At 51.8% G+C, this 21,656-nt stretch overlaps 2 protein-coding genes across 3 annotated transcripts in view; one reads left to right on the forward strand and one right to left on the reverse strand.

The window, feature by feature from the left end:
* The window catches only part of NXN (nucleoredoxin), a 47,503-nt gene extending 39,756 nt beyond the window's left edge, over window positions 1–7,747 (reverse strand). The window contains exon 1 of one of the 2 annotated variants that reach the window (XM_050981788.1): window positions 7,688–7,747. In XM_050981788.1, coding sequence (XP_050837745.1) covers window positions 7,688–7,732 — 45 coding nt within the window. In that variant the 5' untranslated portion in view covers window positions 7,733–7,747. Of the gene's footprint in view, window positions 1–6,734; window positions 7,092–7,687 lie in introns of those variants that run through there. The other variant, XM_030231347.2, reaches the window with a different exon arrangement.
* A 4,700-nt stretch (window positions 7,748–12,447) lies between these two features.
* On the forward strand, window positions 12,448–21,452 carry LOC103820321 (multidrug and toxin extrusion protein 2-like). The gene is made up of 17 exons (XM_030231344.2): window positions 12,448–12,543; window positions 14,371–14,472; window positions 14,906–14,974; window positions 15,300–15,448; window positions 15,593–15,635; window positions 16,213–16,257; window positions 16,643–16,740; window positions 16,973–17,070; window positions 17,372–17,485; window positions 17,684–17,751; window positions 18,026–18,134; window positions 18,527–18,602; window positions 18,900–18,969; window positions 19,516–19,648; window positions 19,918–20,012; window positions 20,245–20,326; window positions 20,614–21,452. Exons 1-17 carry the CDS (start codon window positions 12,448–12,450, stop codon window positions 20,847–20,849), a joined length of 1,683 nt encoding a protein of 560 aa, XP_030087204.2. The 3' UTR covers window positions 20,850–21,452.
* The last annotated feature ends 204 nt before the right edge of the window (window positions 21,453–21,656 follow it).

A 21,656-nucleotide genomic window follows, 5' to 3' on the forward strand; every position in this document is an offset into this window, starting at 1 on the left:
AGGCACACATGTTGTAATCTGAAATACTCAAATAATTCACTTTCCCATGAGAGAATTTAACAGGTCTATCTGCTTACTTGTCAACTCATCCTACTCCCAGCTTCTCCACTGACCCTGTCTTTAATTTACAACCTACAGATTTAACTCTGATTGTGGCTTTTTGCCTACGGAGCATCAGCTGACACGCAGCAGCTCCAGCCAGCACAGAGGAAGCTGCTCTGCAGAGAGACATCAAGGCAGTGCTGGAGAAAACCCCCTCCCCAGAACACCCCCCAGACCCCCATCTGGGCTCCCAACTCAAGAACAGAGAGGAATTAACGTGCCCAAAGCCCAAGCTGTAATGGATCCAAGCACCCTCCCCAGGCTGGCAGCACTCCCTCCTTTCCCCACCGTTATTATCTGGAGATGGCACAAAGTGATCTGTCTACAAAAACATTTCAAACCTATCGTGCATTACATTGTGATGTGCCATGGAACCAGTTTAGAGAGCACATGCAGCTATAAAGTTGTGATTATTCAGTATTCAACCCAGCCTGAAAGCTCAGGAGTCAGCTTGTAGCTGCTGAAAGCGGGGGGCCTGAAATTATCCGTGAATAGTTCAAAGCTGCAGTTAATTCAACATCTCCACTTTCAAAAGCATAAAAATCACAGATTCCTGGAGCGTGTAAGCTTTTCAAAAATTACAAACTACTAACTATCAAATCAAAGCAGCAAATAGAAATCCACATGGCTGATAAGACAAATAGTTGCATTTTAAAGAGTAATTAAATATCACTCTGGAATATTTTGCTTGGAACTTGTTTCCCTGATAAAAACAATGGGGAGGGGAAGGAGGAGGAAGCAATCCACACACACCAATAAGGTTCTCATCAAACAAATTCTCAGGCAAGCACTGCTCAAATTTGTTTTGCTGAATTCAGTGTTCAGCCTGCTGTACAACAGCCTCCCATGCCCTCTTAATTTCCCTAAATCCCAACGTTTCACATCAAACTCTAGCAATAAGGAGGAGGCAATCACTATGTTGAATCTGGATTGCAGGGTAGGAGGGTTGGGACAAGAATCCCCATGGTGTGGTCACTAAAAACTGCAATAGCAATATTTTCTGATTTGGCTTAGATTAAAACCATGCCCCAACTTCCATGCTGGAAGCATGGCTAAAAAAAACAGGAATGCAAAACAGAGAGCTCAACCCAAATACAATTCAGAAGTGAAACCTTACCCCAGTCCCACACGCACACCCCACCAAGTTCTGCTTTGAAACACTAAAAGTTTGTCCATGAGAAAGGATCAAAAAACTCCAAACCACCCTGGACTCTTCCAAAACCTGAACCTGCCAGGAATGAACTCACCAAGAATTTCACCTCAACTTTCTACAACTAAGCAATACTTGTGGGCAACAGATTGAGTACTGAACAAGGAGACAGCTACTGCATTTCAAACTAAAATGTTATTGAACCACTTGCAGAAGCCACCATCCAAAGGCCAGGCAAACCTGATGTCATATTTTGGGATGGGATGTGTATAGAGCCCTGTTCAAGAACCAGTCATGTGATCAGCAAACTGCTTGTCCCCACCCTGGAGCCAGGAGGATTTGATAATGGAAAGATGCCCAAGATTTTCAGAGCAGGTCCTAAAACGTGGGCAATTACCCACTGAAGGATGTAATAAACACCACAGCAGACTACACGTCAGCAAGACTTTTAAAATACTAATTCTCCCCCAGGGAAAGTGCTCGGGCAGGCAACAGTTTGGATATGGGGGGAAATCCAACCTCCAGGGACGTCAGTGGTGTTTTTGCAACTCTTGCAGGACCAGGAGCAGGACACAGTCCCCAGACTTGCAGCCTCCTGACACGGATGGGGATTTCACAGGAGGATTAGGGTCTTGGCATGAGAGAAGACTGCTAATTGCATGGAGGGTGACTGTAAAGCTGTGTAAAACACACAGAGAAATAATTTGGATAAAAGGCATCAACAAAAACAAGAAGAAGTCAAAATGTTTTGGCTTCGATGTCATCTGCACAATGTGGAAATAGTGAATAATTGGAGTTCACTGTTGAATGTCTCCAAAATCGCAGGGAAAAACACTCCATTGTTCTGCACTTTCTTTTGTAAAGCTGTTACGTGTTCAGCCTCTAAAGAATGCATTTTTGGAGAAGAGCTATGCACTGATTACTTTACAAAGTAAAGTTCCTTTGCTCGGTCCTGCAACCTGAGAGTAACGAATGAAATTGTCAACCGTGCATTTTTAAACGAACGTTTTCATTTCAACATCTGGATTAAGATGCCACAATGAAAAACAGCACACAGGCTTCCCTCTGCTGCCTTCATACATCTCCCATTCTTACATTTCAGAACCAGCGAAGTTTCAAAGCAAACAAAGAATCAGTTGGTGCTGCTGAAGCCTTGCTTCTTACTCAATAGCCTGATGTCATGAAAAGACCATATTTTTCAAATCTACAGCTCCGTGAGCCAAGGAGTTCATATACATTCCCACCCCAGAAATATAAAGTCAGGCATACAGCTGAAAGTGATTACTTAGATATTTTTATATGATGAAATTCAAAAGCTGCTTCAAGTGATTTACAAAATCTTCTGTAAGACAAATCCCACATCTGTGCTGACCACTTGCCTCCCAGATCTCAGCAGATGGCAATTTCAAACAGAAAAGTTCTGAATCCCTGAAAATCAGGATGTACCTTAAACTGTAATCAAGGGTTTGAAGATTTTCTTCTCCACAAAAAAAAAAAGTTGTGGACAGTCTAATTTAATGACATTTCTATCTTCTCCCCACCATTTCTTGTACTAAGTCTACACACAAAACTAGCACCTGGTGTCTTATTAGGAGAGGCTCCCACGGCAGATGATTTTTTCAGATAAAGGGAAAACACTCAGTCCCAACCAAAGGAAATTTACCAGCGTGAGCAAAGGGAGATCCTCAAAGTGTTTTCAGATACTTGACTGAATAATCACAGAAAAACAATCAGCATGTTTTGCATTTGTTTAAATCCAGAACAGAAGCATCTCAGCCTTCCCAAGAAGAATCTGTGCAACACTCAACCAGATGTATAAATACAGCAGAAAAACACAGAACACAAGAGAGGCAAAGCACAGCCCCGGAGCCACTGCGGCACTGTGTGGATGCACCAAGGAAATGTCAGGAGAAAACTCAAGATTAAAAAGAATGAGGAAGACAACTGGGCCAAGAAGCTAACAAGTAAAAACAAAAGCAAAGGCAAATAAACATCAGCAAAAGATAAACTGCTGCTCCCTCACTGTAGAGCTTTTTCTCCTCCAGCACTCTCTCCCAATTCTGTGTGGAACCATGGGAGAGGATCTACTCAATGGAGAATGTGGATGGTTCAGCATTTTTTAGCAGAGATGACCAAGATGTCCCACAGCAACACCCCAGGACAGCACTCCTCCAACAGCCTGTGTGTCATAAGGCCTTGAAAAGCCCCCAAATTCACCCTGAGTGTGGGTGGACTCTGCAGCAGGGTTGGTGTGGAGCTCACCACGAGAAATCTGGGATCCTTCTTACAGCAGGAAGGGATACACCTCACCATGGGTGCTGGTGGACATCAGGGCATGAAGGCAGATGGGGGCTGCTTACACTACTGAGGCTCTCAGCAGCAATCAGGATATTAAAGCTGTTATTAAATCAACCCTCCAGAACTTGAGCAGATGTCCATGCAAACAGACAACAAGGGGGTGATGTTAAACCAAAACCACAACCAAAACGAAGATACTGAGCAACATCTTCTCCCCATTGCTCTGCTCAGCCATGTCAGGCATTATCAGAGGACAAATCAATTTGGCTGCCCAAATCCAGGCCTGAACAACCTAACTGAGGGACGTGCACCACGAGCTAAAGGCCTCCAATCTCATTTGGCTCATTCTGGTTTTGTCCTTGAAAAAAACCCACCCAATAATAGGTCTGGCTGCGGCTCAGACAGAGGCATAATGCCATCCTCCTCATTAATCAAAGGCTTTCCCCATGGCCAGATGTTTGCTGACTTGTACTGCTTTCTTTTATTACTGGTTTGGAGGCAAAAATTGCTGTGTGCTGAAGTTACTCCAATTGAACTGGTTGTCCCTGGTAACTGCACCCCAGCATTATTGAGTTACCAAGGCATTCAACGAAGAGTGGCTGTTTGCTTTGACAATTCCATCTACTTTGTCCAATAACCATCAGAGTAAGATGTTAATTTACTTTTAGGACTGTGGGAATTGTACTGAAAACCCAGAAAGGAGCCTAGGTTTTAAGATCTATCAACGTTTGGTGCCCAGGGTTTGGAAGAAGGAGAGATGTAGAAAAATGCAGAGTATGCCAGAGAAGGACAAGGACATAAAAGTCATTCAAAGTCCTTAAAAGTCATATTTTTTAATAACATTGAGCAAAAAAAGTGATGGTTTCTATAGGAAAGGAAGCCATCATCTCTCCACAAAGCTTTCATGGCCTCAGTAAATAAAGTAACCAACCCACAATGGGAAGAGTTGGCTTGGAAGGACTTCTGGAGGTCTTTGAACCTGGGCATCATCCACATTCAACCTTGCTGGGCAGAGCTTCACCCAAACAAGCCCTGTAACCTGCAAGGATGGGGAGCTGAGAGCTCAGGGACAGAGCTCTCAGTGTTCCCACCCCTCTTGCTGTCTCTACCCTGCATCTACAATATCCCTTTCTTCCCATAAATCTATATAATTCGCTGGGGTTTAGGAGTATCCCTTAGTGCAAAGGAACCATAACTCAAAAGCACTGCCTACATTCCTCTAATGCTTTTGTTTTAAAACAAATTAAGCCCGTGAGGTACTGAACATATGCTCGACATCCCCAGCTCTCGCTGGCATGTTTTTGAAAAATACAAAGTTTGTGCTTTTCTGGGGAGTCAGGTCATTAACCCGACTATTTAAAAAATCAGCCTATTATACAAGGAAACTTCTAACTGCCTGAGCTACAGGTTATAAATCTCCTGTTTAGAAATCTGATATCCTGACATAATTGCCCTTACAACTTACAAATAGGTTCTCTGTTATCCGTAGATTAAGCTTCCTCCAAAGCCACATCACATCTGCTTAGTTTTGAAAATATACAGCACGAGCTTCAATTACTTTACACTCCACACAAAAATAATCCTGAATTTAACTCAGGGCTTCTTGGAATAAGAGTTTAAGACCCCATAATCTTTTTATTTCGTGTTTTCTTGCAATCTAATAGATGGAAGCATTGGCCAGCATGTAAAATTAATGCCACCTTCCACTTCTATGATTTCCCAACCATTTAATTATATTGCAGTGGAATTTTTAAAGCAAATACGGCAAGCAGAAGTCCCACCATCTAAATAATCTGAAATGTTCTGTAGGGAAATGGTCAGCTACTAATTGGAACCACAGTGTTTTCACATCCCTGTAGGAAGAGGGTTTGGTTTAAAAGAAACCTGAGTTAAACTGTAGTTTCTCTGAAGGTTGCAGCTCCTCTGATTAATGAAACTGCTCAGATCCCGAGCACTTGGGTGAGCTCCCAGTTAGAAGTGTCTGGACTTCCAAGGAGCAAACTGGGGGCCTTGGGCAGCATTATCATCCAGGTGCACAGCGTTAAATACACAAGAGTTTTTGCAGAACTGGGGGCTTAGTGACAAAAAACGGCAGCAAATGAGAGAAAAAAAGGCAAATCCGTGTTTCAAAGCTACATCTTTTCAGCAGCAGAGACATCACACAGCACTGCCAGACAACAGCCAACTATTCCTTAAATTCCTTTACCTAAGGAACAGAGCAGGGCTGAGAGACCCATCCTGGACTATGTCATCCCTTTCATCCTAACACAGCCTCTGGTGTGCAGACACAGGGGATGCCTGAGGGGGTTCAGCCACCCCCGGCCCTGCAGGTTCCAGCGTTATCCCAAATCCAGCCTAAGCTGAGCCAGTCTGCCCGGCTTCCACACCCGCTGCCTCAACCACTCGCCAGAAAGATGCTTAGAAATGGCACTGTGGGGCACCATCTTTTCAATTCTTACTCAATTGCTTCCAGAGATTAGATTTGTAAAGAGGTTTTTTTTTTTCCTTTCCTTTTAAGCGTTGCAAACTCGTTGGGAAGCGGAGGCTCAGCCTGTGCGTTCCTTTTCATCACAGCCCACTCTGTCTGGGTCTTAGCGTGCTTTCTGTCCATTATCTCTCAGATTAAACTCTACGGATGAGAAGCTGTAACTTGCAGAGTACCGAACGCACCGAACGAGAGAACAAACCCCATGGCACAAACTGGCCGGGCAGCCTCGCCAGCAGCTCCCAGCCGAGCCGGGCTCACTCTCTCCTCCAGCACCGCGTGTCCTCCCACGGCTGGCGGGGGCCACGGCTCCTTTCTGTGCCCAAAGCCACGCAGGAGCCCACGGGTACCGTGTCCGCTGCCCACGGCAAGCTCTGCTTTCCCCGGGCGCCCACCGGAGCGACGCCGTGCCCCGAGGAGCGCTCCCCTCACACCTCACCTGCAGCCGCGCTCCCCCGCGGGGCCGGCGATGACCCCGATGCCCAGCCCAGGGCTCCCCTCGTACCGGTACCGCGGTTCCCAGGCCCCGCAGGAGCCGGCGTCGTCCCGCGGGACAGCAGCCGCCACCTCCCCGCCGCTTCCCCGGCTCCCCCGGGAACTTTCTGGAAGGCGCCCGGCCCCGGCCGAGCCCCGCGGCCCCCAGACAAAGCCCGGGGCGCGCCCCGCCGCCCCTCGCCCGGCCGCGGCCGCGGGGCTCACCTTGCGGTGCTTGTCGGCGAAGGGCAGCGCCAGCCAGGGCATGGCCCGCACGGCCTCCTGCCACTGCTGCTGCTCCTGCTCCGCCGACACGAAGACGATCTCGAGGCGCTGCCCGCCGGCCGCCGCCGCCTCCCCCCTGAAGCGCCCGTAGAAGGCGGCCAGGCTGGCGCCGAGCTGCGCGCAGGGGCCGCCGAGGCTGCAGCCGAAGTAAAGCCCCACCAGGGAGACCCCGCGGGCGGCCAGAGCCGACACGGCCACCTCCTCGCCGTCGGCGGCCACCAGCACCTCTCCCAGCAGGTCGGTGAGCGCGCCCGCCATCCCGCTCCGCTCCCGCTGCGCGCCCGCTCCGCTCCGCGCCCGCCGGCCGCTCACGCCCCGCCCCGCCAGGGGGCGCTGCCGCGCCGCGCGGCCCCGCGCCCGCCCCCGCCCCGGGCAGCGCCGCCCCGGCCCGGCCCCCCCCGGCCCCTCAGAGCCGCCGCCGGCCCAGGCCGGGCACGGAGCTGCGGCACGGTGGGCCGGGGCTGTGCACTGTGCACGGTTAGGTGGGGTGTTGAGGGGAAGTTCTTCCCTGAGAGGGTAAGCGCTGTGGCGACTTGCTTGGAGAGCTGTGGGTGTCCCGTCCCTGGCGCGTCCGAGGCCAGGCTGGATGTGGGTCCGAGCAGTCTGCCGGCCTGTGGGAGACCTGTGGTGGCACACACAGGGTCGCACAGAACCAACTAGGATGAGAAAAGACCTCCGAGTCCAAGCTCTGACAGAACACCGCCTTGTCAAACAGCCCATGGCACTAAGTGCGCATCCAGCCTTCCTTTAATATCCAGGGATGGTGACTCCACCACCTCCCTGTCAGCCCATTCAGCGCCCAGTCACTTTTTCTGTGAAGAACTTCTTCCTAATGTCCAGCCTAAACCTCCCCGGTGCAGTTTAAGACCGTCCTCTTCTCCTCTCGCTGTTACCTGGGAGCAGAGGCTGATCCTCACCTGGCCACAACCTCCTTTCATCAAGTGATAGAGAATGATAAAGTCACCCCTGAGCCTCCTTTTCTCCAGGCTAAACATCCCCAGCTACCTCAGCCGCTCCTCCCAGGACTCCTTCCATAAGCTCCCTGCCAACCCAAACCATTCTGTGACTCCCCACTGGCCCCATGAGGGCAGATCCAGCCTCCTCAAAGCCCACAGATTTATTCCCTTCTTTGTTTCCAAAATCGACCATAAATACATATTTACCCCTATCAAATGCAGGCAGAAAAACCTGAAAGCCAATCCAGAAGCATAAACATAAATTGGGCTGCGTTGAGTTACACTGTCTGGCTGGGATACAGAAAGGAAATAAAGCAGAGACAGCGACATGCAAACCAGGCTGTAAAATGTATTTGCTCTTTGTAATCAAAGTCTGCAATCTGCAAGCCTGCAGAATTCACTGCGGAATCCTCAGCTGCTCCCGACTGATGTCCATGCTGCAGAAGAGCCCCAAAACAGCTCACTGAAATCCTACTATCTACTGCAATAAACACCTTCATTTTTACAACTCTTCCTTATTTGGTTTCTCGTTACTGTTGTTGTTTTCAATTGTATCTAAAATGGTTGTGTAGCATCCAGAGCCATTAGGGGATGCTTTATAAATACAATTAATTATCATTATTCTTATTATTACAGCTTTACAATCCCTCTTTTCTCTTGCCAAGACCTGCTCCCTAGAGGTGGTTCAAAGCAGGAGAAGTTTTGTCTTGTTTTTTATTTGTCCTTCCTTATCTGCCTTAATTAAGTATCTGGGTTCTTCAGGGCAGGGAAGCTGTTTTTTAAGTCTGCAACCCTGAACTCAACCAACCCATGCAGCAAGATAAATATTCTGCTGTAAAAATAACATTTATGGCTGCAGTTAATACATCTGGCCCTGCTTTTAGTGAACAAAGCAGGAGGAAGATGCTCTGAAACACAGAAAAAGTCAAAAGCATTTCTCTCTTAAGGAACAATAAAACAAAATGAGGAAACAACTGTTAATGAAAACAACTCACAAGGTGAGGTGTGACTCACTGACTGAAGTTACACCATGAGGGAGCTTAAAATGTGGTGGGTGAGGTGCTGGTTCTGCAGCAGAATCACAAATTCAGGATGCCCATTTGAGAACCAGGTTGAGACACTGGAATTAAAGAGTCAGGACTGCCACCCCAGATTCTTAATAAGCAGTTTCTTGTCCATATAGAGCCAGTGCCTATCTGCATTTTTCTAACTCCTATTTATTTTTCATAAGTAGTGGAGGGTTTTTTATATTACACCCAGGTTGACTAGTGCATACTATGTTTTTCACTTAAAATGTTTAGCAAGTATTTTTTCAAATATATTTAGTTTATTATAACTATTATATTATATGTATTAGTTTATTCTATTTTGTTTATTTATAAAATAAATTTAATTTATTTTAAATATATTTATTATTTATGCATTATTATATAGTATTATTTTGTTGTTTATATTTATATTTATATCTAGGAAATTTTGTTTATTTGTTATATATATTATTTCAAATATATTTTTTTCAAGCATATTTAGCAAGTATTTTTTCCCAAAAATATTTGGCTGATGATTGGCACATTTTGAGATTTCCCTGCATGCTTAACAGACACCTGGTGTCTATTAAACATTAGGACCTTGAAAAATACAAACCCTGACGAAATGAGGCAGGGTTAAAATTGCCGAGCCCGAGGAGCGGAGAGAAGAGCGGCAGGAAAAGGGGATCCGTGTCCCCCCCGTTCCCTCCCGGTGCTGCGGAGGGACCGGAGGGACCGCGGGACGCGAGGCTCCGGTGCCATCTGCCGGGGACACCGCGCACGGCAAGCGGGGACCGCCACCGTCACCGGGGAGGGAGCGGGGAGAGCGCGGCCAGGGGAAAAGGAGGCTCGAAGGGACCTCCTGGAGCTCCGCAGCTCAGGTGTGCGGCAGTCTGTCCTCCCAGGACAGGAGGAACGGCCTCGAGCTGCAACAGAATGGATATCTGGGAAAGATTCTTCACCAAAAGGGTGGCCGAGCCTTGGGAGAGGATGTCCAGGGTAGTGTTGGAGTCATCATCCCTGGAAGTGTTCAAAAACCACCTGGATGTGGCACTGACACAGCAGAGTTACCGAAAGTATCCACAGATGGCTCTGATCGTCTGATCCTGTGGTACAACACTTCTATAAAAACTGAATTTGGTAGCAAAAGGCTCTTCAGTTTTTAACTCAGCTGCATTCTGAACTCCACGTTGCACTGAGGGCAGTGGGTCTTCCACGGTGTGTGGACATCAGCCAGCAGCAAGGTCTCTTAGAGGAAAGGGACACACTTCAGAGAGTTCAGTGCTGGACATAAACCCATTGTGTCCTGACATTTTCCTTATGGGGCAGCTCTCAATCACGAGCACATTTGTGGGGTGCATTTTAGCAGCAAGATGTTGGCTGTGTTTCAGATTATGGACATCCATATCCAGAGAAAGCCCGGGGTAGCCATCCTGATGGGAATCTGTAGGGAAAACAAGAGCTAATTCTGCTCTGCACATGATGCAAGTCAAGTGCAATCCTTCTCCTCTCAGTTTTTTTCTTCTGGAGTCACATCAGCATTGCTGAGAACTTCAGTGTCCTGGCTGCTGAAACCAGCTCCAGCAGGATAGCCCGTCTGCCTGCTCCAGCTGGGCTGGGGCTGGTCACACAGTAACTCCTTTCAACTGGTCTGTGTTAGGGCATCAGCCTCCCAAAACGCTGATATGGATTCACTGGGGGTCTAAAACAACCTCACGGAGTTTGACCCTTCAAATTGCTCCGGCTGGTGTTGCAATCCTGTTAATATCCGGAGTGCTGAGGGCAGCTCGTGGTACCTTTGACCCTCCTCGTCGTTTCAGCTCCGGAAGATGAGTCCTGCTGAATCCAGCTGCTGGCAAGGTCCTTGTCCCTGTCACAGAGGCAGAGGCAGTGCCAGGTCTGTTGTGCCAGTGGTGGGGGAGGCCTCAGGGCAATCCTGCTCATCCAGCCAGGTCCCAGGGTGCCCGTTCTGCCACTTTCCAGCAGGACTGGGATCCACGTGTAACCACAGAAACACAAAACAGCGCTCCTGAAAGTGACTAGAGTTGATTTCAAACAACACCGGCAAAACACAAGGAAACGGATTTCAACCACAGCCCTTCTGTGTGTATTTGGCTCTCTGGGGACTAGTCCAGGACCTGGCTCCGGGGACTGGGAGGGAATTTTTCTCCCCAAGCTTGTAAAGATGAGCCTTTTTATTTTCAAAGTCCTTTCCCCCAGGAAAGGAATCGGTCCTTTCTGCCTGATTCTCTCCCTGCTCTTCACTAGCCAGGGGCATTGATCTCAGCAGGGTCACCAGTAAACTTCAAAGGGACTCACACTTGCACTGCTCCTTTAGGACCATGAATGGCACCATCTGAGCCTTATCATTTCCCCTCTGCCTCCACAGGAGATAACGGCACGGCAGGAGCCCTCCGGCCATCTCGCAGCCAGGCTGGTGACAGTCACACCACCAGCCAGTTATCACCTTTCCCATAACCACTCCTGTTTCTTCAGAGCTGCCCCTGCAGCACCATCCTGCACCCACTGGCCTCAGGAGAGGAGGGAAAGATCATTGAGAGGAGCAGAGGAGCATTCTTTTGTCCGGAAATACCCTGATTTCATCAGGGCACATAAAATCAGAATGACTGTGACTCACCACTGCTACTGTACGATTTTTCATGATGTCACATCATATTTGAAGGGACAAGAGGATAAGTGAAACATTAACAAGCCATTATATTTCGCCTGCTGACACCGCAGCTATAAGGCAGCAAGGCAGCATTTAAACAGCTGGAAAACCAAGACCCACTTTCCACTGCAATTTTCCATGCGTTAGCAATAGGTTTGGTTACAGCTACTTGGTTACAAGTACCTGCACTTAGGTAAAATTTCACTCCTGTAACAACCCAGCCTCTGACCCAAACCAAATCTCCTTCTTGCCAGGTGCTGGGCAAACACAGCCATTCCAACCTCCTCACCCTGCCAGCTGCACCGCTGGGCACTGCTGGGCAATCCCTGGATCAAGGACAATCCCTGCTCACCAGGTGTTGGTGAGTGGATGGAGAAGGGGAGGCTGTCCAGATCCGACTGTCCTGCGCTGTTTCCATGACGCTGATGGCAGAGGGGACATTCCTTTGCTCAGATGTCCCGTTCCACCTCCTGTGTTAGGGAACCCACCTCACAGACAGCACCTTGGGGGTCCTAAGCCATCGTCCCACAAGGAGTTCCCCCAGTCCATAACCACTCCCCGGGGGTCTCTGGACCTCTGATGACCCCCTGATCAACACGTGTCTCCTCAGGGGATACCCATCCCAGAGCCGGCAAGCAGGAGAGCTCCAGATGTCGCTGAACAAACAGGGAGGTCCCCTGCCCTTTGCACAGCAGATCCCCAAACCACCAACACCAGCAGGGGATCCCCAACCCCCAAAATCCCCGCGACGGGCTCTGGGCTCCAACACGTGTGTGCGGGGGACTGCCCGGCTGCCGACACTCGGCGGGAGCGCGGCCGTGCGGGTCCCTCTCCCAGCCCCGGCCCGGAGCACGGAGCCGCCCGTGCCGTGCCGTGCAGTGCCGTGCCGTGCCGTGCCGAGCCGCCCCGCCCACAGCCCCGCGGCCCCGGGGGCGGAGGCGGCCGTGCCGTGCCCATAGGGCGGCCGGAGGTGGCCGGGCCGGGCGGTCGAGGCGGCGATGGCGGCAGCGCGGTGCCTGCGGAGCGCCCGGCGCCTCCTGCCCGCGGGCGCACGGCAGGAATGCTTCGAGCTGGCCCGGCTGGCGGGGCCCGTGGTGAGACCCTGGGCAGGGTGAGGCGGGGAGGGACACGGGGGATACCCGGGGGACACGGTGCTCTCACGCGGGAGCGCGTCACCGGCACGGGGATCGCGGCGGGGCTCGGCTGTCCGCATCCCCGGGTGCTCCGGGATGCCCAGGAGGGAGACTTCGGGCCCTGCTGGTCCCGTGCCGCCGGATCTCGGCTGCCTCCAGCCTCCGGGCACGGCTCTGCGACCGGGGCCACGGCGCGGTCCCTCCGCCATTCCTCGTGCCTGGTTGTCGCCCGAATTCTTTGCCCCAGGCGCTCTTGCTGCTGCCCAGCGTGGTCCCTGCTTCCCTGCAGCTCGGCTGTGAAAGAGCACTAGTGGGCTCGGGGAGAGGGACTAAGCTGTTAAACTGCTCTGTGAAACCAGCCTGAGCCCTGGCACTGCCACTGCCGCTCACCCCTTGGGTGACAAGTGGCACTTTGCTTAGTGCCAGCTCCATATCTGGCCCTTCCAGCAGGCTCTGGGTGCCCTGTGCTCGCTGTCCTGAAATCCTCCCTGGACTAGAGCTGCCGTTTGCCATTTGTCTGAACCCTCTGGAGGGAAATGACCCTTTGGTAGCTGGCACAGACAGTGCTCAGCACGTTTTGCAGAGGCTTCTGCAAAGGGGAACCACGCACCACAGCCCTGGTCCTAATCACTCATGTGTGAAAGTTTGTGCTTTTAGTCTTCTGCTATATCTGGTAAATAAGTGCCAACTGTTAAACTTCTCAGAGGCACCATCCCTGACATCAAATCCCTGACCTGCTGTGTTCAGTCAGCAGAAGAAGCCTGGACTAGTTTCAGTTTTTGTAGATGAGCACATCAAGCCCGCTCAGTCCCCTCAACCATCCTGCCTGCAGCGCAGCCTGCTCCTCCTCCACGTGCACAGACACCTCCAACCCAAACCTACAGCTGCTGTTTAGTGATCATTCCATGATAAACGCTGTGCTGGGATGATGCTGGAGGTCCAGACCCCTCCTGTGGGGATTACTCAGCAGTGGGTCAAACATGCCTAAGCCTGCATCTGCAGGCACTGGGAGGTCTGCAGAGGAGAAGGGATTGTTCTGCTCTTCCTCTGACCCCTCAGAGCTGGTTTTCTAGCAGCTCTGGGCTCTTGTCTTGCCAACTGCTGTATGGGAAGGAGCATGAACAGCTCCTGGGCATGGTTTCCAGCTGTGCCCACCCCTCAATGGGTATAAATGTCCCTAACTCCTGCCATCTGTTTCAAGCTGTGCCATGACTCCGTGCCCTGGATGCCTGTAAGGGAGACATCCTCTTGCCAAGGGAAAATGAGGTCTGGAGTGCAATCTCTGCTGCAGCATTGTTACACACTGCTGGCACGGAGCTCACAGACTGGCCTTGGTGTCCCTCCAGGAGGAGAGGATGTTGTGGTTTTGGAGGATAGTTTTCCACAGATGCACGCAGATGTGGAAAAGCACTGGGATGTTTTATTTTCCCTTCTCTACTCAACCTTCATCCTGGAAAAGAGGATTTCTAGTGAAGCCCTTAAGCCGCTCTTAAATAGGGTCATCTGGCAGATTGGCTGTGTAACACCAAAGTACCACGGGCAGGTAGATGTTGGCTTTGAAAGACAAAGCTGATGAGAGCCTGCTTGAGTCCTGGAGCTGCCTCCCCTGCCCAGCAGTGCTGGCAAGCAGGGATGGGCTCCCAGGACCTCAGCAGAGCCCTGGCCTCGAGGCATGGACAGAAGCACAAGGAAACCTGAGTGTTCATAGTCCATCTCCTGGGGGAGGGGTGGTGTTCCACAAGCCTTAACAGGTCTTCATCTCATCATCTCCTTCTCCTCTCATCCTAGTTCTTTGCCCAGCTGCTGGGGTTCCTGATCAGCGTGGTCAGCTCCATCTTCTGTGGTCACCTGGGGAAAGCTGAGCTGGATGCTGTCACCCTGGCTGTGTCTGTATGTATTGCTCCAATTCCCCTTGGATTTAAAACACATGAATTATGTGTCACCAAAAAATGAAGAACTGAAAACCCCAGATCTGTAGGAATATATATGTGAGGGCCCTGGGGTTTTTTTTTGGCCCTGAGCACAGGCAGGAGAGGGGAGCTGAGCAGTCAGTGCCTGTGCCAGTGCAAGGCCAGCACCTGAGAACCTCTGGCCAGCTCCCTGAACCCAGCAGACCTGGGCATGTAGCCAGGAGCAGCACTGTTTGTTGTGGTGCTTTAGATCTTCACTCCTTGCTAGAAGATCCTTTAGTTAACGAGACTGTGTTATTCTGAGAAATAGAGAAGGACTGGAAAACTTCCCAGAAACTCGCAGCAGAACTGTCTCCCCACCCAGCTGGGAGGGAGGCAGTGCTGTGGGCCAGCTTGCCCTGTCTCTCCTCCAGGTTATCAACGTGACAGGAATCTCCATTGGTGCTGGCTTGGCCTCAGCATGTGATACGCTGATGACCCAGGTCAGTAGCAGCTCCCCCTTTCCTGTGCCTGGGAGTGTTTGCTGGCGGTGTCTCACCTCCTGTGCAGTGTGGTCTGAGCACAAAGGGCAGGGCAGTGGCAGCTGCTGGACAGAACAGGGCTGGAAATGCTCTGGCTGGAGCCTGCTCCTTCCCCAAGGAGCTCTGGGTCGTGCCTGGGTGCCGAAGGATTTGCAATCTGCAAGTTGCACCCAACCAGCCTGGTGTCTGCAGCTGCAAGGCATGGGAAAGTCATTTGGTTGTCCTGTTGTTGCCCAGCCCCTTTGGCTCCCTGTGATGCCCACCTTGATGCTCTCTCCTGACCCAGACCTACGGCAGCAAGAACCTGAGGCAGGTGGGCACCATCCTGCAGCGAGGCATCCTCATCCTGCTGCTGTTCTGCTTCCCTTGCTGGGCCCTCTTCATCAACACTGAGAGGATCCTCCTGCTCATCCGACAGGACCCCGAGGTCTCCAGGTCAGGGGTGAGATCCAGCCCCTCTGGATCGGGAATTTGCCATGGAGTGTTGAAATCAAGGCTCTCTGGAGCTCGAGTGCAGCACTGTTTGGCTTGGCTCTTGCTTTGCTGGATCATTAACTGGGGAAACAACTCTCTTTCCAGGTTAACTCAGCTCTACGTGATGATCTTTATTCCAGCACTTCCTGTAAGTCTCTGCTAAAGCTGTTAGAAGCTCTGTGTACCTTAGAGCACCAGGGAAAGCAGGGAAGGCCTTTGCTGTGTGCTTCACAGGGCAGCTTTAAGGTTCTACAACCCTTGTGCCTTACAGGATGTGCACAGGCCAGCAGCTGCTGGACCAGCTAACAGGGGGCTCTCATCTTCCTGTGCAATGGCTTTTGCTATGGCCACAGAATTTGTGATGGACATTGGAACCAGGGCCTCCAGGCTCACTCTTAGCTCCAGTAAAGGCTGGAGCTGTTCCCACACTCACAGCTGACTCCTCTGAGGCAGGGAGCAGAACCCCTGTGGGATAAGGGTCTGTGGGTTTATCCTTCCAAGGTTTCCAGGCTTTCTCACGCTGATGAGGAAGCGTTGGAGATTTCCCAGTTGGAGACTGATCTGTCTTCCCAATGGGAATGGGATGTGCTTTTTGTCTCTCTTGGGTTTGGGTGCTGGCAGTGCTTCAGCTGGAGCACAGGGGTTTTGGAGGAAGGTGGAGGGGGGTTATCAGTCAGTGTTCAGTGGTCACAGTGTGGTGATGAACTGAATCCTGACTTTTGCAGGCGGCGTTTCTGTACCAGCTGCTGACGAGATATTTACTGAGTCAGGTATTGTATAACTGGCCAGCTTCTGGCCATGGAATAGCCAGGGGTATTCCCAGGAACATAGATAAACTTGGGGATCTCAGTTCACTGTGTTCCAGGGAGAGCTGGGCTGGGCAACGTGAGATGAGCCAGCCCTGGCTGAGCTCACAGGAACCGCTCTTAGCTGGCTCCATTTCCTACTTCCCAACTTGGTGTTTTTTGGGTTGTACCAGCTCCTGGGCTCTGCTTGTCACCTCCTGTGTGTCTCACACAGCCCAGCCTCACCTGGAACAGGAACTGCCTTCTTGGCTTTCTCCTTGGGCATTGCTGGAGGTCCCTTGTGCTCTCTGGATGGGGCTTGGGCTGCCTTTTGGGGAAGCAAACTCCAAAGTTCCTCCTTGGCTTCCAGGAGATCATTATGCCTCAGGTGGTGACAGGGATTGCAGCCAACATCCTCAATGCAGCCATGAACGCCTTCCTCCTCTATGCTCTGAAGCTGGGCATGGTGTAAGTGTGAGCAGGGCTGGGCACAGGCTCTCCCTGGCTGCAGGGCTTTGCTCAGGGCATGAGGGGGTTCCCTGCATGCTCAATTCTGCCACCCCCTCCCTCCAGCCTGCAAAGCTGAGGCTGGAGGGGTCTGTCCCATATCTGCAGCAAGGTTGCTGTGGATGCTCTCAGTCCTGCTGTGGCTGAGGAAGTGGGCAAGGATGTCCCTTGTAACCTGCCTGTCTCTCCCCAGGGGCTCTGCCTGGGCTAACATGGCTTCTCAGTACACCCAGGTCATCCTCCTCGTCCTTTACATGTGGTGGAGGAAGATCCATGTGAAGACCTGGGGAGGTACTGTTCTATCTTAATCCTTCAGAACAGCAGTGTCTTTGGCATTGTCACCAGCACGTGACAAAGGGATTGCCATCCCCTCACAGTGGGAAGGTGCTGTAGCCATGTCCTCAAGGCCTTTACTCTAGCTCCAAACATATTCTTGTCAAATATCCTGTGTCAGGAATGGCACAGCAGCAGTCCTGGGCTGATGTTCTGTGAGCTGCAGGGGGGGTTGTTGTCCTCAGAGGGTGGATGTGGCTCCCCTTTAGGATAACACATGGATAGCACTTGTTCATTCTGCTTCACCTCCTCCTGTCAGGCTGGAGCAGGGAGTGCCTCGTGGACTGGGGCTCCTTCATCTGGCTGGCAGTGCCTGGCATGGTCATGATGTGTATTGAGTGGTGGACCTTTGAGATTGGGAGCTTCTTGGCTGGTGAGTCCAAATCCTCTTTTCCCTCTGGTTCCTGGTGGCTGCTGCTTGAGCGTGTCCCCAGAGCCCCCCTGGCCCTGCCAGCAGCAGCCTCCTCACCTACAGGGCTGGGTCTGCAGGACACTGCAGGTGTTCCCATCCATTCCATGGGGACAGGTGCCTCCTTTTCAGCCAGTGAAGGAGGTGCCAAATCTTTTCCAGGGCTGATCAGTGTGGTGGAGCTGGGTGCACAATCTGTCATCTACGAGCTCGCCTGTGTGGCGTACATGGTAAGGGCTGGGGATGTGAGACCCTAAACAGCCTGGGAGGAACCCCAGGACAGGGGCCCTGGGGAGCAGAGCTGAGCTGGGAAGCAGGGGTTGCTACCAGGCAGGTGATGCTTCTCCAGCCTGCACATCCAGGGTGTGCTGCAGATGGGAAATCCTTTCACTGCAGCAATGCCAGTTTGTCCCCAATTCCCCACTGAGGAAGAAGAAAATCTCTGCAGGCTCTGCTTTCCCTGCAGGCTCTGTCACTCACCTCCTCCTGTCTCCTGCTTCTCAGGTGCCTCTGGGAATCAGCGTGGCTGCAAGTGTCAGAGTGGGGAATGCCTTGGGAGCAGGGAATGTGGAGCAAGCCAAGACCTCCTGCATCACTGCACTGCTGTGCACAGGTCAGTGATGCAGGAGCAGAATAAAGGGCAATTATCACAAAATGCTTCAGTTTCCTTCCCCCAAGGCTGGGGACCTCCCCTAGGAACCCAGTCCCACTTGCTTGGACCATTTGGGCAAGGCAAGATCCTGACTCATCTTTTCTGTTATGAGCCTGGTCAAAGGCTTTGATACTTAAAAATGCAGCTTGGTGTTCTGTCCTCACCCTCCAGAGGGTAGAGGGAATATCTGGGGAGAGTGAGAGGAAAAGAGACTTGTCCTCTGCTGCAGTATCATTTGAGGTCAGTGAAGTCCAGTCCCCACCACATGGAGCCCCTGAGGTCGGGGCCTGGGTCAGGAGTAGGATGTGCTGCCCTTGAAGCAATTTGACTATTCCTTTATTTTTTTTTTTCAGGAGTTTTTGCTGTGGTGGTTGCAGCATTACTGGGGAGCCTAAGGAAGGTGGTGGGATACATCTTCACCAATGACACGTGGGTTAACAGCTTTCTTTTAAGTACTGTTGCCTTCTTGGAGGGTGTTAGTTATACCCCAGAAGCTTCTGACAGATAAGAGTTCATAAACCCCTATCTGGCAAACGTTCCTCAAAGATTCCTCCCCATTTCCCAGTATCCCTGGGCATACAGCTGCTTCTAACACTGGGACACTACCATGGAACCAGGCTGGGATCACAAAACTGGGATCAGCCTTTGTTGATTGAGGAAGATATGTGAGAACCAGGGACCTGGTGGTGCTGCTTCCCCTGATCAGTCCATCCCTCTTCCCAACAGGGAGATTGTCACCTTGGTGTCCAGAGTGATGCTCATCTTTGCTCCATTCCACTTGCTGGATGCCACAGCAGTGAGTATTGCAGCACGTGGAGCGACTCCTCTCTGCAGCTTGGGATGCAAAGCTGCCTGAAGCCCACTCTGGACCTGTTAAAATGATCCAGAGAAGCAAACTGAGAAACTGTCAAAGCAGCTGCTTGTGTTACCTGTAACACCTCTGCCTGTGGCTGTCCCTTGGCATTGCTGCACACACCCCAGCTTTTCCTCCTCTTTTTCCCCTGGCCACAGCTCCAGCTTGTTACTGGTTTATCAAAGCAACACAAGTGAGCAGCTGGCTCTCCAGAGATACCAGGCTCTCCCAGCACAGTGGGATACTCAATAGACAGTAATTCTGGCCTGTGTCCTCCTGTCATATCCTGGGTGAGCCACCTGGGCACTGTGGGGAATCTCTTTGGTGTCTGTGTTGCCACCTGGAGCAAGACGAGCCCTGCACCACCTGCTCCAAAAAGTAGCTTTGCTCCCTCTTGGCTTGGTGGAACAGTGCTGTGGGTTTCCCTGTCCCCAGGGCTGTGCCATGCCTGGGAGTCCCCTGGCAGTGACCCTGTGTCCCTCTCCTCAGGCGACGTGTGGCGGGGTGCTGCGGGGCACGGGCCGACAGAAGCTGGGTGCCGTGGCCAACGCCGTGGGATATTACACCCTGGGCTTCCCCATTGGCATCTCCCTGATGTTTGCAGCCAGGATGGGGGTGTTAGGTATGTGTGCCCTCCAGCTGGCAGGGTTTGAGCTGTGTTGAGTAAAAGCTCAGCCCTGGAATTCATGCCCTGATCTTCCTTTGGGACAGCGGGGCTGGATTGTACATTGCTGTGGTTGGGGTGGGCACTGAGTTGGTCCCAGTAAATCCAGGCTTAATCCCAGCTTCCTCAAGAGCTGTTTCCTTGAAAGTTCTTGGGCTGAAGTCCTTGGGCATTCTGGCAGGGACTTTTCCTCGAGCCCTCCCTGAAGTAACTTCCCACTGCTGCAGGTCTGTGGGTTGGGATGATCATTTGCATCTCCGTGCAAGCCCTTTCCTTCTTGGCTTTTGTCATCCGCATGGATTGGAGGAAAGCTGCAGAGGAGGTGAGAATTGTGCTTTTCTCTGGTAGTTCTTGAAAGGTGCTGAGTTAACTCCTGTTTCAGTACCACACTACAGCCCTCTAGGAGGTGGCAGAAGTGAACGGGGGTCTGTCCTTCCTCCTGTAGCAGAGGAGCAATTTGGTACTGAGAATGCTTGTCTTGGGAGAGTGGAGGGTGTTTTGGGCTGGGCAGGACACCCTTGCCCTGAGAAGAGAACTCTTCCCTGTGTTTTTAGGCTCAAGTCCGAGCTGGAATGAAAGAACAAGTGGAAGACGTGAACTCCAATGGCACAGCTGCTAACAAAACGTCTGCTGTGGGTATGCAGCTGGGCCTGACGCCAGGCAGGGAGCCCAAATTCTCCACCCAGCCCCTTCCTTTCCTACCCAATTGTGGCAACCATGTCTGTCCTGGAGGCTCAAATACCTGGAAGGAGCACAGTGCCTGCTGCTGGCCCTGGGCCAGTGGCTCTTCTCCTGCACTGAGCAAAGGGGTACAAGGTTCAGCTCACAGCTGTGTGTCCCGGTGTCCCCAAGCCTTGGGAAGGGACCCTGAGGACTGTCACAGGTGCTTGTGCAGCCTCCTTTCAGCTCTGTCTGTCCCACAGGTTACACCTCCCTTGACACGGACACTGGAGACACCACGGTCCTGCCCCAGAGCATGGTGCTGGGTGAGAGGCAGCCTGGCCACGAGCTCAGCACTCAGGAGGAGCCTGCTGTGCTCCCTGTCCATCCCCCTGTGCTATGGAGGGCCGTGATCCTCCGCCGTGGGCTGGCTGCTGCTGCTGCCGTCGCTGTCCTGCTGGTGGGAATCCTGGTCCGGCTCCTGACTGGCAATGGCTAAAGCCAGGGACACTGGGGAGTTGTGCAGGGGGCAGGAGGGCACAGGGCAACGTCCCAGAGGATGGGGAGGGGGTGGAATTCCCCCACAGTGCCTTACAATAAGTCCCTTTGCACGGTTTCTGGTTAGCTCACAACATTTGATCCCACACGCAGAGTTCTTGAAGGGGGTGAGGATGTGGCACCTGGGAAAAAAAGGCTGGAGAGCTGGTTCCTCTCCTGCTCTGCACTGGGATGTCACTCATCAGAGGTGGGAGTGTATCCTGGGGCTGACCCCTGAAGGAGACAGGGTCCTGGTGCTGCTGTCTTGCTCTCTGGGGACATTGGACCGTGTCATTTGCTCATGGCAGAGGTTCCTACTCCCCACAGTACATTTCCTCACACACCAGCCTGCACCAGCATCTTAGGGTGGCAACTGCCACTTGCAGCAGCTGTGGAACAAAATGGATTTTGCTGGAAGATGTCAGTGCTGGGCTGTCTGCTGCTGGCTGCTGGCTGCTGGCCCTGACCCTGCTCTCCCTCTGCAGGGCGGGCACAGGGCCTAAAGCAACTCTTCTTTGCACTTTTGTAAGGTGGGATTTTGATACAATAAAGTTTTCTGAGTAAATGTTGGGCTGTTTTATATGGTATGAGCATGACCCTGGTCATTGGCAGGACTGTGCTGTTGAGAGGAAAGATTGTGGGTCTGGCTCCAGACACAGGGTCATCACTCTTCCCCTTGGGTACAAAAGCAAGATTTGTTGTTGTCACAATTGCTGAGCACTGTGGAAGAAGGAGGTTGTGTTGCTCAGCCCTACAGGGCCATCAAAGA

This window comes from Serinus canaria, chromosome 19 (assembly GCF_022539315.1).
Source record: "Serinus canaria isolate serCan28SL12 chromosome 19, serCan2020, whole genome shotgun sequence".
NCBI classification, from domain to species: Eukaryota; Metazoa; Chordata; class Aves; order Passeriformes; family Fringillidae; genus Serinus; species Serinus canaria.

Coding starts and splice junctions, on each gene's coding strand:
- LOC103820321 (XM_030231344.2), top strand. CDS start 12,448: ATGGCGGCAGCGCGGTGCCTGCGGAGCGCCCGGCGCCTCCTGCCCGCG. Junction 14,473..14,905: donor CTGTCACCCTGGCTGTGTCT/GTATGTATTGCT, acceptor TCTCTCCTCCAG/GTTATCAACGTGACAGGAAT. Junction 17,486..17,683: donor GATTGGGAGCTTCTTGGCTG/GTGAGTCCAAAT, acceptor AATCTTTTCCAG/GGCTGATCAGTGTGGTGGAG.